At 46.5% G+C, this 21,213-nt stretch overlaps 1 protein-coding gene across 1 annotated transcript in view; it reads right to left on the reverse strand.

Annotated features, from left to right (window-relative positions):
* ZFAT (zinc finger and AT-hook domain containing) overlaps window positions 1-21,213 on the reverse strand; it is a 180,864-nt gene that overhangs the window by 34,619 nt on the left and 125,032 nt on the right. Inside the window, exons 13-14 of the mRNA XM_081817145.1 lie at window positions 15,995-16,133; window positions 7,258-7,376 (exon numbers count right to left, since the gene is read on the reverse strand). Coding sequence (XP_081673271.1) covers window positions 7,258-7,376; window positions 15,995-16,133 — 258 coding nt within the window. The remainder of the gene's footprint in view (window positions 1-7,257; window positions 7,377-15,994; window positions 16,134-21,213) is intronic.

Below are 21,213 nucleotides of genomic sequence, written 5' to 3' on the forward strand. Positions count from 1 at the left end.
TTTAGAGGGGAGGGGGGAGGGGGGATTGGTTAGCCTGGTGATGGGTATTAAGGAGGGCACGTTCTGCATGGAGCACTGAGTGTTATACGCAAACAACAAATCATGGAACACTACATCAAAAACTAATGACATACTGTATGGTGACTGACATAACATAATAAAATTTAAAAAATTAAACAAAAAAACCACTTTCCAAAATGGAAACTTCTCTTTGCAAATACCGAGACATTTTTAAAGCAGCTCTGGTAGAAAGCTTCCTGCCACACATTCTTGCCTTGGGGACCAGAGGGTGATGTTCACAATTAGAGATTAGACACGCGCAGAGATTCTTGTGTGTGCTCTTCTGATGGCCGCTGTCTCCTCCCACCGCTGCCTGAGCCATCCTGATCTACCCGGCTCTGGGGCCTTGTGCCGTCAGGCCCCCAGAGAGAGGGCGCGGGGGCAGAGCTGCAGGTGGAAGGAAGCAGGGCGGGCAACTCTGTCACCCGGGTCAAGTTTGCAGCACAAGTCCTGGCACCGATAAGAGCTCAGTCTGCCATGGCTATTCCAACCATTCTTATTTTTATACGAAGGAGACGATAAACAACGGACCACGGGAAACACATCTGCAAAATCAGGTGTTGGGAGGGTAGGAGGGGCTGAAGCGACATTCACGGGTGCCGCAAACCTCAGGAGAGAAGAGGTGGGCCAGAACTCAGCATGTCACAAGAAATCGGCATGAATAATGGCCTCTTTCTGGAAGGGACGGGGAGGGCGGGGGAACCATAAGGTAGGAAACATGAACATCCACCAACAAAGAATAGGAAGGAGGACTCGACACAAAATTTACAGGTGCCAAAGTTACGCTCTCTAAGTACTTATTGGTAATGGACACAGTTCAGAATGCCAGGTAATTCTTCTCTTACAGCCAAGGGGCCAAGTGCCTTTCAAGATTCCCAGCCTGACACATAGTAGACACCCAAGAAAAATGTGATGAATGCATAAATGAACAACAACAACAAAAAAAAACCCTACTTCCTTTTAAGTACCATTAAGCCACAAATTGCCCAACACTGACTGGGCCCAAGGAATGTCTTAGCCCGTAAAAAACAGCTTCTTCCTCGCTGGGGGAGCTCTGTGTAATGATCACATGTGGGAAGGATGGGCTTTGCAAGGCATCCTGGGGAGCCAAACGACAGCCCAAACTGGTGTATAGGCAGCTTGTCCTCCCACAGGTAACCGACCACCTGAGTCCAGCTTCTCGGCTGCTCTAGTCTCTCATTTCTGGAGACGAGTACATGGCTTTGTGTGAACTATTTTCACTGGGTTCAAAGCTCTCCTCCTTAACGTGTTGGGATCTGCAGGAAGCAAGGCCTTCAGAGCAGAGGGGCGCTACCACACACGCTTAGAAAAGCACCAACTGACAGAGAGACGTGGGGTATTAGGTCAAGAATTGGCATTCCAATGCCTGTTTGTTAATAGAGAGCAAAACCTTGCAGTATGAACTTGAAACATGAGGACTCTATGTTTTCCCTTAGACGAGGATGTGATGTTGATGATAGCACCACCACCAATAATCATAGCTGCTGCCAAATACTGGGGGTCCTGGGGCCCTCCCAGGAACTAGCTATGGACCTCAACAATTTGGTACCATGTCTCTTGGGTATTATTAGCCTCACTGTATGGATCAGAGGATGGAGAACACAGAGGTTAAATAATGGTTTCTAGTCAAACCATTTATACGGGATAGCACCAGGATTCAAAGTCTGTCAAATTCCAATGCAAGTATTTCCTATATTTTCTTATAGAAAATTCCCAACACACACAACCACAGGGGGATGAACCCTCAGTGTACACATCACCCAACTTCAATAATTATCAATTCACGACCAGTCTTAGTTCCCCTCTGTCCCCACACACACTCCACACCCTGCCCTTGGAATATTTTGAAGCAAAAGCAGAAGTCATAGCATTTTATCTATAAATATTTTAGAAGGTATCTCCGAAAGATAAAACCCTTTCAAAACACAAGCACACCACCACTGTGACATCAAACACCGAACAGTAAGTCCTTAACGTGACCACACGCCAGGCCATGTCCTTGTGCCTCCAGTATCTTATTTCCCATAACTGACCCTTCAAATCAAATTTAAGTCACTGAATCCATGTATTAGAATGGACTGACATGTCTCATAAGACTTTTATTTATAGGTTCTCCCTCCGTTCTGACTCCGACCCCCCAACCCCGAATTACAGTTCTGTTGGGGAAAGTGGGCTGTTTGTCTGCAGAGTTTCCAATAGTCTGAACTTTGCTGATGGCACCACTGTAGAATCACTGAATGTCCACTGTGTTTTCTGGCCACTGTGTTTCCTGCAAGTTGGTAGATGTAGAAGCTTAATCAGATACCGGTTCCCTTTTTGGCAAGAATGTTTCATGAGTTATATGGTGTACTTCTAACAGGAGACACATGACGTCTGGGTGTCTTCATTATTTCTGTGATGTCAGTAGGTAAGGGATGGCCACTGCTGGATCCGTGACACCATTAGGGGCTTGCAAAATGGCGATACTGTCGATCTTCATTTGTTAGCTGGAAAACATCTATAAATAGAAGCTTCTCCTCACCAAACATTTGGTTATATTGAGGTATAGTTAGTTTAGAAAAGATTAAAATAACTATTTGACTCTGGGCCTTTATTTACCAAAACAGAGTTGATGCCCTAATATCCTACAAAGGTGACTGAGTTTTCTCCCCAATGTCAGTATAAACCCATGGACTGAAATATTCTTGATGTGTTTCACTGTACTTACTAAACACTAGCAACAGGCTCAGAGTTACGCTATCAGCCCCCCTCCCCACCGCCAACAACAGAGTAACTGAAAACAGTACATGTCTTTGCAGTTCTATTTGCCCTTAGCTTATACCCCACTAGGAGGAGCAAACTCCTATCTTAAAGTCTGTGGAAATAGTCCCTCTGTGTAGCTAAGCCATCATTTTGATATACAGTTAGAATCATTTATTTCACTTTCCTCTCAATTTTTAGGGCTTGCATTTTTTTAAACTTCGATTTTTTTTTTTAGTATTATATGAAATATATCCATGGTTTCAGAGTCACATCTGTACAACTGGATGTGCTAAGAGAAATCTGGCTTATCTCTTTATCTCCTCCATTTTGGTGTGGCCCTACCTCTCCACATAAAATGCCCCCCCCGTTTTTTATGACTATTTTATTTTGAAATATTTTTCAATTTACAGAAGAGTTGCAAAGATAAAACCAAGAGTTCCTATATACCCTTCACCCAACTTCCCCTTACGGTAACATCTGACGCAACCATGGTACAATTATCAAAGCCCAGAATTAACACTGGAACCATACTATTAACAACAGACTTTACCCGGATTTAACAGCTTACTCCCTGGTGTCCTTTTTCTGTTCCGGGACCCAGGGCTCAGTCACCAAGTTTCCATGGTGTCCTCCAACCAGGGACAGCTCCTCAGGCTTTCCTGGTCTTTTGTAAGCATGACACTCTTGAGGAATCCCGGTTAGGTATCTGATCACACACATCGACACATCATTTGGATACGTCTGACGGTTTCTCATGAGTAGACGGAGGTTGAGGCTTTTTTGAAGAATACCACGGCGGGGAAGGAGCATGCCCTTCTCATCACGTCAGGTGGCATACGATGTCACTGTGACTTACTGGGGATGCTAACCTCTGGTTGCACGGTTAGCATGGGTCTGCCAGATGCCTCTACTGAATAGTTACTCTTTCCCTCTGTGATCTAGTGACTATCTGGGGGGAGAGATTTTGAGGCTATGTAAATGTTCTGTTTCTCCTTATATTCTAATTTCAGCACCCATTCGATGGACTTGCCTGCAGTGATGATTACTATGGTGTTCTAATGCAAATTCTCTATTTCCCTCATTCCTCCCAAGTATATCCCTCAGAATTCTTCTGTGCACAAGAACTGTTCCTTCCCCACCATTTGTTCATATTAGTATGGACTCACTGATATTTATTTTATTCTTTGAGTTGTAGTACAACACTATCATTGTTTATTTTTCTTATTTTTTCAAGATTTTATTTATTTGAGAGAGAAAGAGCACACAGGCGGGGCAGAAGGAGGAGAATCAGACTCCCTGCTGAACACGGAGCCCTACTTAAGGCTCGAACCGGGACCCTGAGATCATGACTTGAGCCCAAGCCAGATGCTTACCCAACTGAGCCACCCAGGCGCCCTGATCATTGTTTAGTTATTTAAATTGTTCCGGCTCTGGCCATTGGGAACTTTTTGGGTTGTCTCTTGTATCCTTTTGACATGCCTCCATCTTTCGGGAGGTGGGGGTGGGGGAAGAATCATGTTGTTACTTTCTAGGACCACAAAATACTCTAGGATCATCTTACATATTTTCTGCCACAGCTCTGGAATTCACTTTTCAAAGGACCCTGGTTGCTTTTATTGGAGACTCCTATTAGAAACCGAGATCTGGGGAGGTGTACTCACGGCCACTGAGTGTCACTGCTTCTGGGCTCTCAGCACAAAAGGCTAAGAAACAAATGTACATGGACTGTGTATAGGCACACATCTGGACTTAGCACACAAGGAACCTATTCCTCTATCTAAACCTATAATACATAATAGGGCTGTGATAGATAGCGTGGTGCAGACACCTTTTCTCATTTTGTCAGCATTACTTTAGGGTACTTTTCTAGTGGTGGGATTGTTTAGTTAATGGATAAAAAAGTGCACAAGTAATTTTACTAGATGTTGCTAAATTCCCGTTCATAGAGACAGTAACATTTTGCATTCCCACCCGCAATGCATGCGATTGCATTTTCCCCTCAGCCTCTCCAACAGAGAGGATGTCCAATTCTGGATTCTAATAGGTAAGAAGTTCTCTCTCTGTTTCCATCAACATGTGCTATCATGTTTTCAGATATTCAAAGTCACCTGCATTTCTTTTTCTGTGAACCTTTCTTATCTCTTGCCCATTTTCCTACAGGGCTGTTGATCATTATTTTTACGAGACTTCTGTAACGTCAAGATACTCATCTGTTTTCTACTAAATGACCACAAGTATTTTGTTGTCATTTGTCTCTTGAGCTTTTTTATGAGTTCTTTTCCATAAGACTTTTTAAAATGTAGTCAGTTGTTCTCAATCTTTCTCCTTGATGAATCTGGATTCTGAGTCATAGTTAGGCAAGCTCTCCACACTCTGAATTTAGACATGAATTCATTCACTCGGGTTTTTCTTCTGGTATTCCTAAAATGTCACTGTTTTTACATTTAAATCTCTGATCTTTTCGCTCTTGCCTCTCTCTACATATACAAGCTAGCTATTCATTATTTTATGTTTATGTTTCAACCTGATGCTTATCATGCTAGTAGTTTTTCATTCCTTCTTTTGGATTTTCCAAAAATAGAATTCTGCCATCTTCAGATAGAGACCTTATTTCTTACCTTCCAATGCCTTTTTTTTTTTTTAAGATTTTATTTATTTATTGGACAGGGGGAGAGAGAGAGAGAGAGCACGTGCACAAGCAGGTGGAGAAGCAGAGGGAGAGGGAGAAGCAGGCTCCGCACTGAGCAAGGAGCCTGACATGGTACTCGATCCCAGGGATCCAGGCCACGACCTGAGCTGAAGGCAGATGCTTAACTGACTGAGCCACCCAGTCGCCTCTTCCCTTCCAATTCTTTTTTCTTTTACTTTGAAAGAGAGAGAGCATGAGCAGGGGAAGGGGGAAAAGCAGACTCCCCTGCTGAGCAGAGAGCCTCACACGGGGCTCGATCCCAGGACCCCGCAATCATGACCTGAGCTGAAGGTAGTCGCTTAACCGACTGCCTTCCCTTCCCTTCCAATTCTTAATGTCACTATTTACTCTGCCTTGTCGGACACATTGGCTGATACCTCCCAACTGATGTTCAAGAGCAGAGCTCCTGGGGCATCCTCATCTTGTTCCTGATTCAAGAAGACACCCTCCAGTGTTCCCTCACCAAGTAAGATGCTAGCTAGAAAACTGCATGGATGTATTTTTCCATGTTAAGGATATATTAAGGATATATTCACCCAGTTGTACCCTGTTTTTAATCGGCAGACGCTTAAGTTTGTCAAGTGCCTTTTCTGAATGTGTGAAGATAATCATTTCATTTTTCTCCCTAGTTCTATTATGATGATGGATTATATTAAAATACTCCCTCCTACTGAACCATCCTTTCCTCACATTCTGGAATCATCCTCACACTCTCGTGATGTATTATTCTTTTTTTATTTTAAAGAATTTTACTTATTTATTTGGGAGGGAAAGAGAATGAGAGAGAGAGAGAGCTTGAGAGGGGGAGGGTCAGAGGCAGAAGCAGACTCCCTGCCGAGCAGGGAGCCCGATGCGGGAGACTCGATCCCGGGACTCCAGGATCATGACCTGAGCTGGAGGCCGTCACTTAACCGACTGAGACACTCAGGCGCCCTGTATTATTTTTTTCATGTGTTCTTGGATTGTTTTCAAAGCCCTTACTCTTAATCACCGTATGCTGATGCTCCAGAAAATGCTTGGATAAGTGGTTCTCATCTGGGGGTGATTTGGGCTCCCGGAGACATCGGCAATGTCACAACTGGGGATGCCACGGTATCGGGGGGGTGGGGAGTGGAGGGGGCGGTCGGGTGGAGGTCAATGATGTTACTAAACATCCTAAAATGCACAGAATAGCCCCTACAACAGGTTATCATGTCAAAGATCACTGCTGAGTCTGGGAAACCCCACCTTACATAAACTGCAATTAGTCCGTGGAGGTGACACTTGGTGCTTGGAAAGAGACAGCTACTGGCTTTGATCACACAAATGTGTTTCCAGCCAGGGGACTGGTGCTAACACCCGAGGGTAAAACAAAGATGGCAGGTGGGACACATGTTTAGCAGCAGGACAGTGGGGCCTAGAATCAGAAGATGGAGCCCTTCCCAGTTCTTCCGGTGAAGACTCCTTGCCTTGCATCCTTCCCTCAGGGGCAAGAGCTGATACTCTGGATTGGTGAATCACAGAAATGCAAATACCAGTGAGAGACCAATACAGACATTCTCAATGCAACTCAGGGTAAGAATTTGCAGGCACAGCCCTGGTCTCACCCCTCCAACAGAAGACAGGCTTTGAAAAGATTTCCTAGTTTCCCGACCAGAAAACCCAGTCCTCTGAGGAGCCGCTGATTGTGCCCAGGACCCGGGCCTGCTCGGTATGTCATTTGTATCTGGAAATGTCAAGACCAATACCGTGCTTTAGAAAGTTACCTCCCACTTGGAATCTCCTTCGTTTTCCACCAACTTCAGGCCATGCTTGTTCTTCAGGTGTCTGTTGAACTCCCATTTGGTGCCGTAGACGAAGCTGCACACAGGACACTTCAAACCACCTGAAGGCACAGAGGAAAAAGGAGCGTTCACAGCACGGGGAAGTGCCACAGGGCCGCCTCCCATCCAAACACCTCAAGGCCAGGGAACGCACGGTTCTGTCTGCAGCGCCTACCTCTAGACCCAGCCTCCCTTCGCAAGAGAGCAGAACAGTGACAGAAGGTGTTTTCCAGGACAGAAATTTTAAAGCTTAATGTTTTTCTTTTCATTTTTGAACGAGCGTTTGCAGAGAGTCTAATATATATAATATTTTAGGTGCCAGAGTGACAGAATTCCCGTGGCCATGTGAATATGTGGCCTAAAGGATTCTTTCACTTTTTTTCGTTTGAAAAAAAGCAAATAACTGAAGGATAAGGCTGCTTTTCTCAATCATCTTTGTCCCCAAATACTAAGACCAAGAGCCAGATTCTCAGTCTCCTTCACATCAAAAGCTGAGCCATTTGTATAAATTCCCATTTGGATTTCCCAGTAAAGAACAAATTAAAAAGTTGGTCACATCCTGAAACGTCACTATTTATTGAGCTGATTACATTTTATACATGTTCTGTGAAGTGTTTGGATTTAAGAGCATGTAAAACTCTAGGGAAAAAAAAATAGAAAAAAACCTAAGAATCACACAAAAGATTATTTTTCTAAAATTCTATCAGGAGCAGCAACTAAATTAGTGACTGGGAAAAACCCACTTTAACAGGCTGTGAATTCAGAAGCAACCTCTAACTGCTGGGGAAGGCGTCCAGGCAGCAGGCCTCCATATCCACACAGATGATTAGCAGGCCAGAGTCGGCTGCCCCCATGAAGCCGCCACCCTGCGCTGGGTGGGAGCACGTGGGGGGCACAACCGGTTTCCCTGCAGCCACTGCTGGTCTGCTCTCCACCCCGCACACGGATGGGGCTTCTAAAAACACAACTAGGGGCGTCTGGGTGGCTCAGTTGAGCCTCCAACTCTTGATTTCGGCTCAGGTCATGATCTCAGGGTCGTGGCACTGAGTCCCACGTCAGGCTCTGTGCTTGGCAGGAGTCTGCTTCAGATTCCCTCTCCCTCTGCCCCTCCCCCATCTCGCAAATAAATGAGTAAGTAAATAAAATAAAAACACAAGCTGAATCACATCTCTCACAGGTGTAAAACCCTCCAATGGCTTTCCATCAGACCCAGAATAAAATCCCAGCTCTTTGCTGTGGCTGTGTGACCTTACTGTCACCCTTGTGTGACCTTGGAGGGAGTAGAGGAATTCCGCCCTGATGATGAGGTTGTCCTTACAAATTACACAATCACCAGGCACACTTCATGGGGATGCATAATACAATGTAAGCCTCTCCCAGATGCAAGTAGGATGTGAGTGATCTCCTCAATCAGTTCCGCGTCGGTGGGATCTGAGGGTGCACAGCTCTGTAACTGGGGTTTCCTGTCTATCACCCAAGGAGCTGAGTGACTCCCCAAACAGTCATGAGCACAAAAGGAAGCCGACCCAGACGGCCAACAGTGCACCCCCTCGTACCGTCAGCTCACGGCTTTACCGCTCACTATGCTGGGAGGGCACAGCACAGCACAGCGGGTCCGACAGAGACAGGATGGAATCAGCAGAAAGACTGGCAATACCAAATCATAAACTTCCAGAACATTCCACAGAGGAGGCAGCTCCAACAGATGCTTAGTTTCTGAAACTTGCACACTCTGCGCTCTTTTTTTAGGCCAAACCAAATGGGCTTGTTCTTTCCTGCCTAGATGATAATTAAAAGTAGTTTTGAGCTTCCTTTGTTATCACTTATTAATCATCTAAAATGATGTATTTTCCTATGGTCACCTTTTAAAACTCTCCAAGGTGTGAGAACCTCTGCCTTTTCATTTGGTTCAACTGACATAGCTCCCCCTACAAAGACTTAACAAGAGGCAGTGAACAAAAGCAACCTAAATGACATTAAAGACTCCTTCTGCAGGACTCTTTAATGGAAACTAATTTAAGGAGAAAAACATCCTTACATTATGTTTAAATTAAAATTAATATAATGCCCCATATTAATTAAAACTTCAACCTCTGCCACATGGCCTTTAATTAAAGAACACCATGTTGAAATACGTAATCTAAACTAAATGCAGAACTATGCCACTTAATTGACATCAAAGCTGAGAGAAATTAATTTCTAGTTCAATTCATTACACTCTTAGGCAGTGCACAGTAAAGGTCATGGAGGACTTGGTGCATTTACTTGTGGCGCTGATATAAAGTACACACCATAAAAACCGCAAACCTCTAAATCACAGTTTCCTCAGAAGGCATGACGAAGCAGCAAAAGCACAGAACTCCAGGCGCAATATGAAAAATCGATCATGGCATCTTTTGCTCTTTTTGGAATGCAGTGTTCTGGAAGAGTTTTAGGCATTAAAGTATCTTTGCTCCTTTGTGGTGGGTGACCTTATTGAAAATCCAACTTTATTTCCAATAACATGACTCCTGGAGCAGCACAGAGCATTGGGTTGGGCAGTCAGATGCCAGAATTTGGCACTTGCTCATGTGACCCAGAGGCCACTTCCTAAAACTCTAAGGGCTTTGTTTTCTCTAGGGGGAAATGTTAAAGCTCTTATCTTCAGAAAAAAGGCACTCCAGGGGCACCTGGATGGCTCAGTTGGTTCAGTGTCTGCCTTGGCCTGGATCATGGTCTCAGAGCCCCGCTTCAGGGTCCCTGCTCAGCGAGGAGCCTGCTTCTCCCTCTCTCTCTCTGCTACTCCCCCTGCTTGTGCTCTCTCTGAAATAAACAAATAAAATCTTAAAAAAAAAAAAAAAAAAGGCACTCCAGTAGGCAGAATAATGGACGCCCAAAGATATTCACATCAGGGAGAAAAGGGGCCCCTCGTGCACTGTTGGTGACAACGTAAATTGATGCAGCCACTGTGGCAAACAGTATGAAGGTTCCTCAAAAAATTAAAAATACTACCATCATATGATACAGCCCTTCCACTGCTAGGTTTATATTGGAAGTAAATGAAAATAGAATTTCAAAGTGATACCTGTACTCCCACGTTCACTGCAATGTGATTCACAATAGCCAAGATATGGAAACAACCTCAGTATCCACCAATAGATGAATGGATAAAGCAGTCGGGGTGTATACACACACACACACACACACACACACACAGGAATATTAGTAAGCCATGAAAAGGAAAGAAATCTGACATTTTCGACAACATGGATGGACCTAGAGGACATTATGCTAAGAGAAGTAAGTCAGACAGAGAAGACAAATACTGCATTGTATCACTTATATGGGAAATTAAAAAAAAAAAAAGTTGAACTCATAGAAACAGAGCAGAAAAGTGGCTGCCAGGAGCTGGGGGACAGGGGAAGTAGGGAGAGATTGGTAAAGAGTATACACTTGTACACTTGCGGTTGTAAGATGAATAAGGTCTGAGGATCTAATGTGAAACACGGTGACAATCGCTGATAACTGAAGTTCGCGAAGAGAGCAGAACTTAAAACATTCTCAACAACAGTGAAAGGATTTTATTAGCTGACTAGAGGATGAGAATCCTAAATATCTTACAGCTTTGTGAATGACACCCCAATAATGCTGAAAAAAAAAAAAAAAGCAGTGGGGACCTGTCAGTAAATTGGCCTGGGCTCTATTGACAATGTGACCCCACATGAAACAGGTGGGGGTCCTGGCCCCCAGGAGCTGACCATGTGAAATGGAATGTGCATAGATAAACAACAAAGACAGTATGTGGGGTTTTTATTATGATGGAAAGTAAATAAACATAGAAAAAGAAAAACAAAAGAAAGATATTCAGATCCTGATCCCTGCAACAAGGGAGTGTTACCTCGCATGGCAAGAAGAGACATGGAAGTTGTGATTCATCAAGGACCTTGAGATGGGGAGATTATTCTGGATTGTCCAGGCAGGACTAATGTATCACAAGGGTCCTTACAAAGAGGAGGCAGAAGACGGGTCACAGAGAAGCAACAGGAGGAAGACTCACAGCCCCTGCTGGCCGTGAGGATGGGGGAAGGAAGGGGCTCCAGGCAAGGGCAGCCTCTGGAAGCTGGACAAAGCAGGAGAACACACTGCCTGTCCCCTGGAGACTCCAGAAGGAATACGGATTTGTTAGCAAACCTGACTTCAGCCTGTGAGACCTATCTTGGACATCTGACCTTCAGAACCGTAAGACAATGAATCTGTGTAGTTTAAACCACTGCCAAGTCTCTGGTCATTTGTTATAGCTGCAATAAGAGACTAATACAGGCACTCAACAGCAACCGGACCAAAGGAGCTCAATTATCAAAGGAAAGTGGATACAGAGCAATTTGATTATACAATATTAAGAAGTAAAATGTGGAATCAGACTTTGTGAACATTCTCACTTCTTGTCTCTTAATTCAGTGCCTGTCCTGGGACCCAGCCAGAGCCCCAGCTCAGAAGCAGGATTGTAATCTTAATCCTGTGCAAGCACTAGGTGGAGGGCCCTGGTCACATGGCATACTGTCAGACAGTATCTGAATCTCTCTCAAACCCCAGCCCTGCTTCCCAGAAGACGTTCAAGAAAAACAGTGTAAGGGAAAACAGCAGAGGAAAAACGAAGTGCATTTTATTATTAGCCAGGCTGGTATCCCAAACCCCAGTGAGGATCACTAGGGAAACAAGAGTTTAAACAAGTCTCTGCCATTCCTCCTGGTCCCTTTACACGCTCCCCAAAATCTTGGCATCTGAGATCCTCTGGACAACCACAGGGAAGCACTGAAAGAGAGACAGGTCCCAGAGTTAGCCTTGGGTCAGACCAGCAACTAGACCTGGAGACAAAGAAATAAGAAAAAGTCAACAGCACCCCAAGTGTCCGACCTTTCAACCCAGCATCATGTGACCATTAGCCAATGCAAAACGATCACTGTCCCAGAACAGGACCATGCCACTTCCCTCTCTTCCTCCTCCTTAACAAGTGCACACTTGAGACAAACTTCAGGGGGCATCGGCCCAGCAGCAGTAAGAATCCAGACTCTGAACCCAGAGCTGGGTGTGGCTCGGCCACCTGCTCACTCTGTTGCCTGGGCTGATCATTTCCCCCCTCGACTCTGTGTTTCCTCACTTTAAAACAGGAACAATGAGGGGCGCCTGGGTGGTGCAGTCGGCAAAGCGTCTAACTCTTGATTTCATCTCACGTCAGGATCTCAGGGTCCTGAGATCAACCCTCACACTGGGGTTCTCTCTCAGTGAGGAGTCTGCTTGGGACTCTCTCTCCCCGTCGCCCTCTGACCCTCCCCCCATTTGCACACTCTATCTCTAAAATAAATAAATCTTATAAAAAAAAAAACAGGAATGATGATGTCAACCTCACAGGGCCTCTGTGAGAGCGAAATTAACATATAAGAACCAATAACACACATGATGACATCACAGCACTGGAAGCACCTGCCAGTAATATATGGAATCTGGGCCTTAATAAAAACAATTTTTAAAATCCAAATGTCCCAGAATCAGACAACTGACTTTTGTGTTAGCTGATAGTTTCTGGATTTCCTCCTATGCTATTTTCCCTGAATTTGGTGTGAAAAGCTAAGATACGGATATACATCGAAGATGCATACGTACACACAATTACATTCTTCTCATATGGTAGTTCAAAGTAACACAAACATTTTTTTGTTAATTTATTTATTTGAGGGAGAGGGCGAAAGAACACAAGCAGGGGGAGTGGGAGAGGGAGAAGCAGGCTCCCCGCTGAGTGCAGAGCCCAATGCAGGGCTCCATCCCAGGACCCAGGATCATGACCTGAGCCGAAAGCAGATGCCTAACCGACTGAGCCACCCAGGTACCCCCAAAATAATGCAAAGATTTTAGCAGATGCTGCAAATGAAGCCTTCTCCCTGAGCCTACTCCTCTCACTGCTTCCTGTCCCAACCACTACCCCTGCCTCAATGACCCTGTAACAGCGGGGGCTGGGAGAAGGGTCAGCACCGAGAAGAAGCCTCGAATTCTCCTCCTGTGAGCAGCGCACCTGCTGGGTTACAGTCAGAAGATGGAGCCTTGGAGGAGCTTCCCAGCCCTCATCCGCAGCCCAGGCCACACCAGCGATAAATGCCCCCATACCCCAGTGTCCAGCGCAGTGCTGAGCAACTAGAGCCCAAGAGAAACGTGGTGAAGAAAGAACGTGGGAATGAACAGGACTGTAAATTTGAGCCATTTATTAAGTGCTACGTGTCGGGCACAGTCTGGGACCTTAGAGAATAATATCTAATCCCTGTAGCTACTGCTGGGCAGGTATGAGCCCCTCCTCTTCGAAGATGTGGAAAGTCAATGTTCAGAGAAGTTAAGTCATCCCAGGGCCACAGTGATCAGACATCCCGGTTCCAAGTCCATCTGACCCCCCTCCCTGCACTCATGTTAACAATCTGGAGTGACTTGAAGGACCACTTTGAGGTCACTGGAAAACTGAGCGGGGGCAGAAATAACTTGAAACTCATCAAAAGAAAAGGAAGAATTCCAGTGGTTTCCGAGGACCCAGCATTCCAAACACAGTAACTGCATCCATCCCACTTTGCCCCTCCATTCTCCTTCCTTCTCCCAGACAGGGGAACAGCGTGAGCTTCGTGCTCTTGAGATGTCTAAGCTGCGCTCATGCTCAACCAGCTGCCTGATTCCAGAGACTAGCCTCCCGCCACAACTCAATGGCACATCTCTTACAAGCTAAGAGACATGTAGTTGTTTCCTTCCTCAATGCCTCAATGTCTCCTGAAGGGGGCACTGGAAACACACACACACACAAACACACACACACGAAAGAAGACCAGAAACACCCCTGCAAAGATGAAAATTAAAACCCAGACCCTGTCAGGGAATGCCACCCAATGACCGTCTGAGGAAGCTAACTGAAAACGTAGGGCAGGCAGCAGTTCGGCACCGCAAGGCAATGACAGAAGTTTGGAAGCAGAGAGCAGTGATAAGATCATCACTCAGAGCCCCACGCCTGTCCCAGCAGCCACAGTAAGGGCCTGTCTCCTGCCAACCCACCCCGACAGTGTGAAGGAATGTTAAAAGGAATGTCTAGCCTGCTTCTCCAGCAATCTACGGTGACTCTAAGGCAATTCGTTCTCTCCTCTGTGATTCCTGGATGGGGGTCATCAAAAATGATGCAATGGCTCTAGAGATCTTAGACGTTTTCAGGAGGAAAAAAAAAAAGAATGAAAATGTACTGAGTGTCACTCAGATGTTCTCTCCTTTGACCCTGTCCGCCATCACGAGAGGTGGCCGCTATCAGCTCCGTTTTTAGGTGAAGGCCCTGAGCTGCGGAGCCTGGGTAACTTGCCCAAAAGCCCAGCTAAGGGAGGAGGGCAGGGAGGTGAGCCAGGGCTCCCCCATGACACCAGCCCGGGCTCCAGCTCCAGCAAACAGTCCTTAAAATACAAGGCACACACGCCCCGTTACCCCAGATGAATGGCTCTAAAATTATCCTGAGTTTTCATGCTGTTATCTATTTCCATACATCAGCCCTGCCACGGAAAGTGCTGAAGGACTCAGTCAATTCATTTGTTTTATATTGAGATGCATTTCATGGCGATTCCAACGAGCGGGGCCTCGCTCTGCACCGGAAACTCAGAGTGCCCAAAGCTGCTGCAGAGTTAGCATCCCACACCCACGTTTACCGGGGGCAGATTTCTAAAACGGTCCGTGGTTTCCAAGAGTCACAGGACTCAGGAAGTAGTAAAAATGGCTGTACTGTATGTGGCTATCATTTTCTTAGTTGAATTAGTGAAGCGCGGATATAAATACAACAGCACTTCTCTGTCTGGCAACAGCACATGAGCTAAACCTTCTCAAATGGGAATATGTGATCATTTACTGAACAGGCAGCAAAAAAAAAATCTCTCATACTTTTCAAAAACAGCGGTTTTCATCCATTCTCTTTTCTTTCTTTGTTTCTTTTTTTTTTGAGAGAGCGAGAAGCGGGGAAGGGGCAGAGAGAGAATCTTAAGCAGGCTTCACCCTCAGTGCGGAGCCCGATGCAAGGCTCCATCTCAGGACCCCGAGATCATGACCTGAAATCAAGAGTCAGACACCCAACTAACTGAGCCATCCACCCAGACACCCCTCATCCATTCTCTTTCGTTTAAATGTTCTAAATGGTTTATCCTTTTCAGGATGAATAAATAATCTGAGCACTCAATAAATATTTTTGGATCATCAAAAGAAGCTCACCTACAAATACGTTTACCATAGCATTATTTATAACTGCAATAAAGGAAAAATCTGGAAACCCGACAATGTCCAACAGGAGCATGGCTAAATAAATGAGGTCCTGACACGGCATGCTGGATCCCAAAAAGCCTTTGGGAGTTATAACGAGGGAGACCACGTGTCAAAAGAAAACAAAATGTTCACGTTAGCCAGGAACTTTCATTTCTGAAAAAGGTCCACAAAGACAAAGAACAGAAGGCAACACTGAATGCTGTGGGGGGGGTAGTAAAAACTGTGGGTAAATGATGACTTTCCTTCATTTCAGATTTCCGGTGAGGCAATAAGGAATGCTGATCCACAGCAATGGGGGTGGGGGAGGTGGAGAACCAACAAAACGTCCAGGGATCGGACTGAGCTGTAAGATGCCCAGCTCCACCCGGGGGGGCACACTGCCTACCTTGCTGGATGAGCGCGTCGGCCGCCAGCTCCCCGGTGCCCACGTTGGCGTACTCCTCGTTGGGGTGCTTCCGGTTGTAGTGCCGCTTCAGAGAGCCGGATATGTTACAGGAGTAGTGGCAGTGGGCACAGCGGAAAGGCTGCAGGGACAAGGAGGACGGGTTAGGGAAGGGGAGCCCCAGAGGAGATCAAGCTTCCAGGGAAGAAGAGGTGTAACTCGCCCCAGTGTCTTCCTCCACTAGTCTCCCACCCCAGGGAGTCTGACATCCCAAAGCCTGTGATGAGCAGGCTGCCCCCTGGGGAAACACTCCAGGGCGGGGGGGGGGGGGAGGAGGGGGGAGACACGCAACCTCAGGATGCTGAGTCCTGCCTCTGCGGGGACCATGCAAGGTGCCCCCAGAGCAGGCAGGGTCTCTGCTCAATTTGGATGCTTTCATTTCTTGTCTTATTTTGTCTGCTCCAGTTCTTGTTCAAGAAAAAATAACAAAAAAAGCAATACAGTAATCGATCATTTTCCTTTTTGCTGTTGTTCAAGTGAATGTCTTTCAAAGTAGCTCCCCTCACAATTAATTCCCCAATGTAATTGCTTCTTTAACTCAATCATTTCCTCCACAGCATTTACCTACAAGCACATGCATATACATAAGTATCCACCCATAGCTGTCCACCATTAGGGAAATCCACCTGGTCAATCTATTTCCAACCCCTTACCTGGGCAGGGCAAACACTTTCAAGATAAGGATGCCATGGGTCATGCAGCCCTGCTGCGACCTTGCATTGCTTTGGGGGGCTCAGAATGAGTGGTGGGGAGGAAAGGGGTGGCTGCTCAGGCCCCTTGGGGAACCCAGTGAGACCTGGCCATCGGATGAGTGATGGACAGACATCTGGATCACGGTCGTGTCCCACACCCTGACTCCCAATCAAGACAGTATCAGTATCCCTCTGAACCACGTGCTTTCCGACCGTCCAGCAGAGTGCTACATGAATTCCAAGTGTGGGAGCACAAGCAGCTTGCTGGCCCACAGGGATGGGAGAGAAGGAGCAGTCCATGGCAGGGGATTTGGGTGGGACAATGAGAAATGCTGGCTTTCTCCAAGGTTCTGTCCTTGGGCCTGTTTGTTCTCCTGCTGATCATTTTGACAGCTTGATATATATCCAGTTGTGATCTCTCCCAAACCACAAATAGGAATTTTCAACCGTCTTCCAGGTATTTCTACAGGGATGCTCTGTGGGCCCCTCCAAATAAACATACACAATTTCAGACTCACTTTCTGCAAAATCAGCTCATCACCCGAAAGCAGAAACCTGATCATCATCCTATACTTTTCCTTTTACTATTCAACTAATTATTAAGTCTTGTCCAGGCTTCCTCAGAAGCCTCCTCAGAATTCACCCTGCTCCACCCCAGCACACAGAAAGGCGCCATCCTGGCCTATTAAGGAAATCCCGTCACTCCCAGGAGGGCCGTTCTCAGAGAGAAAGACACAAGGAAGTCAAAGCAGGGAGAAAGCCTGAAACGTTCCCTAGGGACTCCAAAGTCCACAAGGTGACTCTCTGGTCACGGGATGCTCTGCACCACACGGCACGTGCTGCACTTGGCCCTGTGGCTCAGCCCACAAGGACTGATTAAACAAAAGGGACCTGGAACAAAGGCAAAAATTAACCAGGCTCTCTCATCTATCTACTGAGCAGAGAACAAGACGTCCAAAATGCCAGCATGTGATTATTTGCAAAGTTAAAATAGAAGCTAAAACATTTTCAAGTGCTTTCATCTCCTAAATAGGCAAATATTATGAAATTATCCTTAGAACACTGGCATTTACACAGAAATCAAAAAGAACAATCGAAAACACTCTAATACTAGCGCTGAGTGGTCAGGGGGCCTAACAGGCAGGAAGGGGCAGCCACAGCGAGAACGGGTCCTACAGACCGAACTCCAGGCTCCGGAGACAATTTCACCCTTCTTGGGGCCACGCACATCAACTGCTTTGTGAAAGTTTCAACTCTTGTATTCCCAGGACTTGCTCCTCAGTAGAATCGCTAATGAGGAGAAAAACGGCCAAAACGTGAGCAGACACAAAGTATACAAGTGAGCCCAGCTGTGACAGACCGACCACCAACTTCTACCCGAATCCTCAATTCTTAAAGCTGGGGGAGACGCTTTCAAAGACTGGCCAATCTTCGCTCCACAAGGACACTCTGTAGCCTCCGAGAGCGTGTGATCATAGCCTTTGGTGGATGCGGGGAGGTCAGCAGCCCCGCAGATGCTCGCCAGCACTGAGGGTCAGAGAGACGCACCGCCCTGCCTCTTTCCCTCAGGGCCCTTCCACGGCCTCAGGGCCCTTCCACGGCCTCAGGGCCCTTCCACGGCCTCAGGCCCACTGCAACCTCTCGGTGAAATCAATCACCACTGAACTTCTGCTCGGGGTCTTCTCCCCATAACTTTGGTCACTGAGCCGCATCTGAGCCCTTCAGACAAAACAAGGACCTGTGAGGAGGTGTTGCCACGTGTCAGCAGGGAATTCTGCTGGGGCTGTCACAGGCCTGGGGACAGAGGTGGAAGAGAGTGCAGATGACATCTCTACGCCGCTGGTCAGACATCAAGTCTGACAGCACTATTAATACTGCAAGTCTTGAGATTTCATTCGTGAAGCGTGTACTTACTGCTCACCTGAGTCAGCAACTCTCCCACCCTGGGCACACAGTGACGACGGAGAGGGAGAGATTTGGGATTTTCTGAATTCACACGAGTTTGGGGATGCAGATGTCAACTGCAGAGTGCGATGCTATCCGGGCAAACTAAATCAGAGAACTTGGTGTCTAAGTCAGATACTGGTAAATAGCAAATGATACCAGATCTTCAAAGGGAACTTATTTATTGAGAGCTTTCAGGCCAGAATCTGCCCAAAAGTTAGGAGGAAGCTACAAGCACCTACAACAGTGGAGTTCGCGTGGAACAAAACATCTAGGTTTTTACTGTGGCCAAAAAATAGAGCGAATCACCCACAGGGCATGCCTGCTATTCAGCATTACACTGGGGTTATTAAGAAATGCAATCAAACATAATACTTACGACTGTTTTAGCTAACATACACTGAAAGTGACCACAGGCCAGGTCGTTCTCAGTGTTTTGTGTGGACTAATTCCTATGAGTCTCCCAAGCACCTACTACGGTAGGTATGATTACCCCACCGCAGGACAGATCCTAGTCTTACAGAGGAGGAAACTGTGGTGCAGAATGGTTAAGGAAGTCACAGGAAGTATCACAGTCTCCCAGCCTGACCAGTGGTCTGCACTGGATTTTGGGCCCCAGCAATAAAGAGATGATCTGATCTCCCATTTGCCAGTATTTCCTGAACAACTATCTGCCCTGGGAGCTCCATCAGGAGAGGCACGGTGTGGTATTCTTGGATTTCCCAAACATAAGGCAGCCCAGTTCTAACCACCAGCTTCTAAAAATGAGAGGCGCCACGGCGGGCTGGGAGAAGGGTGGACAGTTCCTGGGCAGGGACCACTGGGGGTGGAGAAGACACAGTAGACAGCCACCAGATCACAGTGGGACATGCCAGCAAGGTGGCTTCAGGAGACGTCTGTCTCCCCCAGGGTCTTCAACACTTAGAATTACCACTCTGAAAGTTAATGGACGGTGGATTTGAAAGGAACAGACTGGAGACAGGAACCAACTGTCTAGTTGCAGGGGTGAAGACAAGAGATGCAAATACATCTATAATACAGACCTATGGATTATAGATTATCTATCTTTATATAGACATATACGTGTATTATGGATAAATAATACAGATATTTTTATAGGGCCTATAATGAGAGAGTAGAACAAAAAAGTAGAAAAGGGAGAGGCTTTAAGAGAGATGGGGGAGGTAAAACCAGCCAGACCCAGTGACTGAGGGGCAGTGTGGGCAGATGAAGGTGGGGCGCCCCCAGAATGACCCCCAAGTCTCCAATGAGGACGACACAGGAGGAAGGCATTGCTCCAGCTGTGGATAAGGAGAGAGGGGACAGTGTGAGTGGAGAACTCTGGACATCCAGAAGAGTGCTTCCAGAAAGAGAATGGAGAATGAGTCCTAACTCAGGAAAGTTCTGAGCTATAGATAGAGATCTGAGCACAGGCAGCTAACCGAGGCCCTAAGGTGGAACACCCATCAGGAGAGGATGTGTAAAGAGAGAAGCAGCATGAGAACAGCACCCTGGAATATGGGGAACAGGCAAGAGGATGAGCTCGTGAAAAAGGACAAGAAAGACTGACAGGAGGAATCAGGGGTGGGTGGGGTCACAGCATCTAGGGAATAACGTCCTTCCTGGAGGGAGGGATGACAGAGTCGAATGCACTAAGAAATCCACTAGGGTAAGGCCTAACAAGGGTCTGTGGGACTGGGCTGTTAGGGAGTAGGCAACAGTGGCCATACTAAGAAGAATCCCAGTAATGTGTTAAGCACAAAGGCCAGGTCAAGGAGAGAAGGGAAGGGGCAGCAGCTGGGTTTTGGGTCATGTTTCAATGATGTTTCAAGAATTTTTCTCTAAGATACAATGAAGATCATTAATTTGAGTTGAAAGAGAAAGTGCAATTGAATTTATTGAGGCTGAAACTCAAAGTTCTCAGATTTACTTTTCACAATTGGAGGATTTACTGTTCTGGTTCTTCAAACAGGAAGACTGCAAACAGAAGAGGATAGGCAGTCCTATCTCACTCGTGAAACTGGGCTCTGGGCCTCTAACTGCATGCAAGCAAGGCTAATCCAACTTCCCATCAGCATCAAGAGGAAGGTTTTTTTTTTTTTTTAAAGATTTTATTTATTTGACAGAGAGAGATACACAGCGAGAGAGAGAACACAAGCAGGGGGAGTGGGAGAGGGAGAAGCAGGCTTCCCGCGGACCAGGGAGCCCGATGCGGGGCTCGATCCCAGGACCCTGGGATCATGACCTGAGCCGAAGGCAGACGCTTAACAACTGAGCCACCCAGGCGCCACCAAGAGGAAGGTTTTGCAACAGACGAGAAGCTGGTGATGAGGTGATGTCCAAGGTTGTGACACTGGTAACCAACCGCAAAGCACGGGATGGCTTTTTGGAGGCAGGGAAGGGTGCTCTGCTGGCTTCCATTCACGGTGAGCAGGAAGGCCCTCACCAGGCAAGATGGCGCTGTCATCTGGGGAACCAAGTACGGCATTTGGGCATGCAGTGACACTGAAAAGCACAGGGATCAAG

The sequence above is a fragment of the Leptonychotes weddellii genome, chromosome 4 (genome assembly GCF_054177405.1).
Source record: "Leptonychotes weddellii isolate Sample4059 chromosome 4, ASM5417740v2, whole genome shotgun sequence".
In the NCBI taxonomy this organism is placed as follows: Eukaryota; Metazoa; Chordata; class Mammalia; order Carnivora; family Phocidae; genus Leptonychotes; species Leptonychotes weddellii.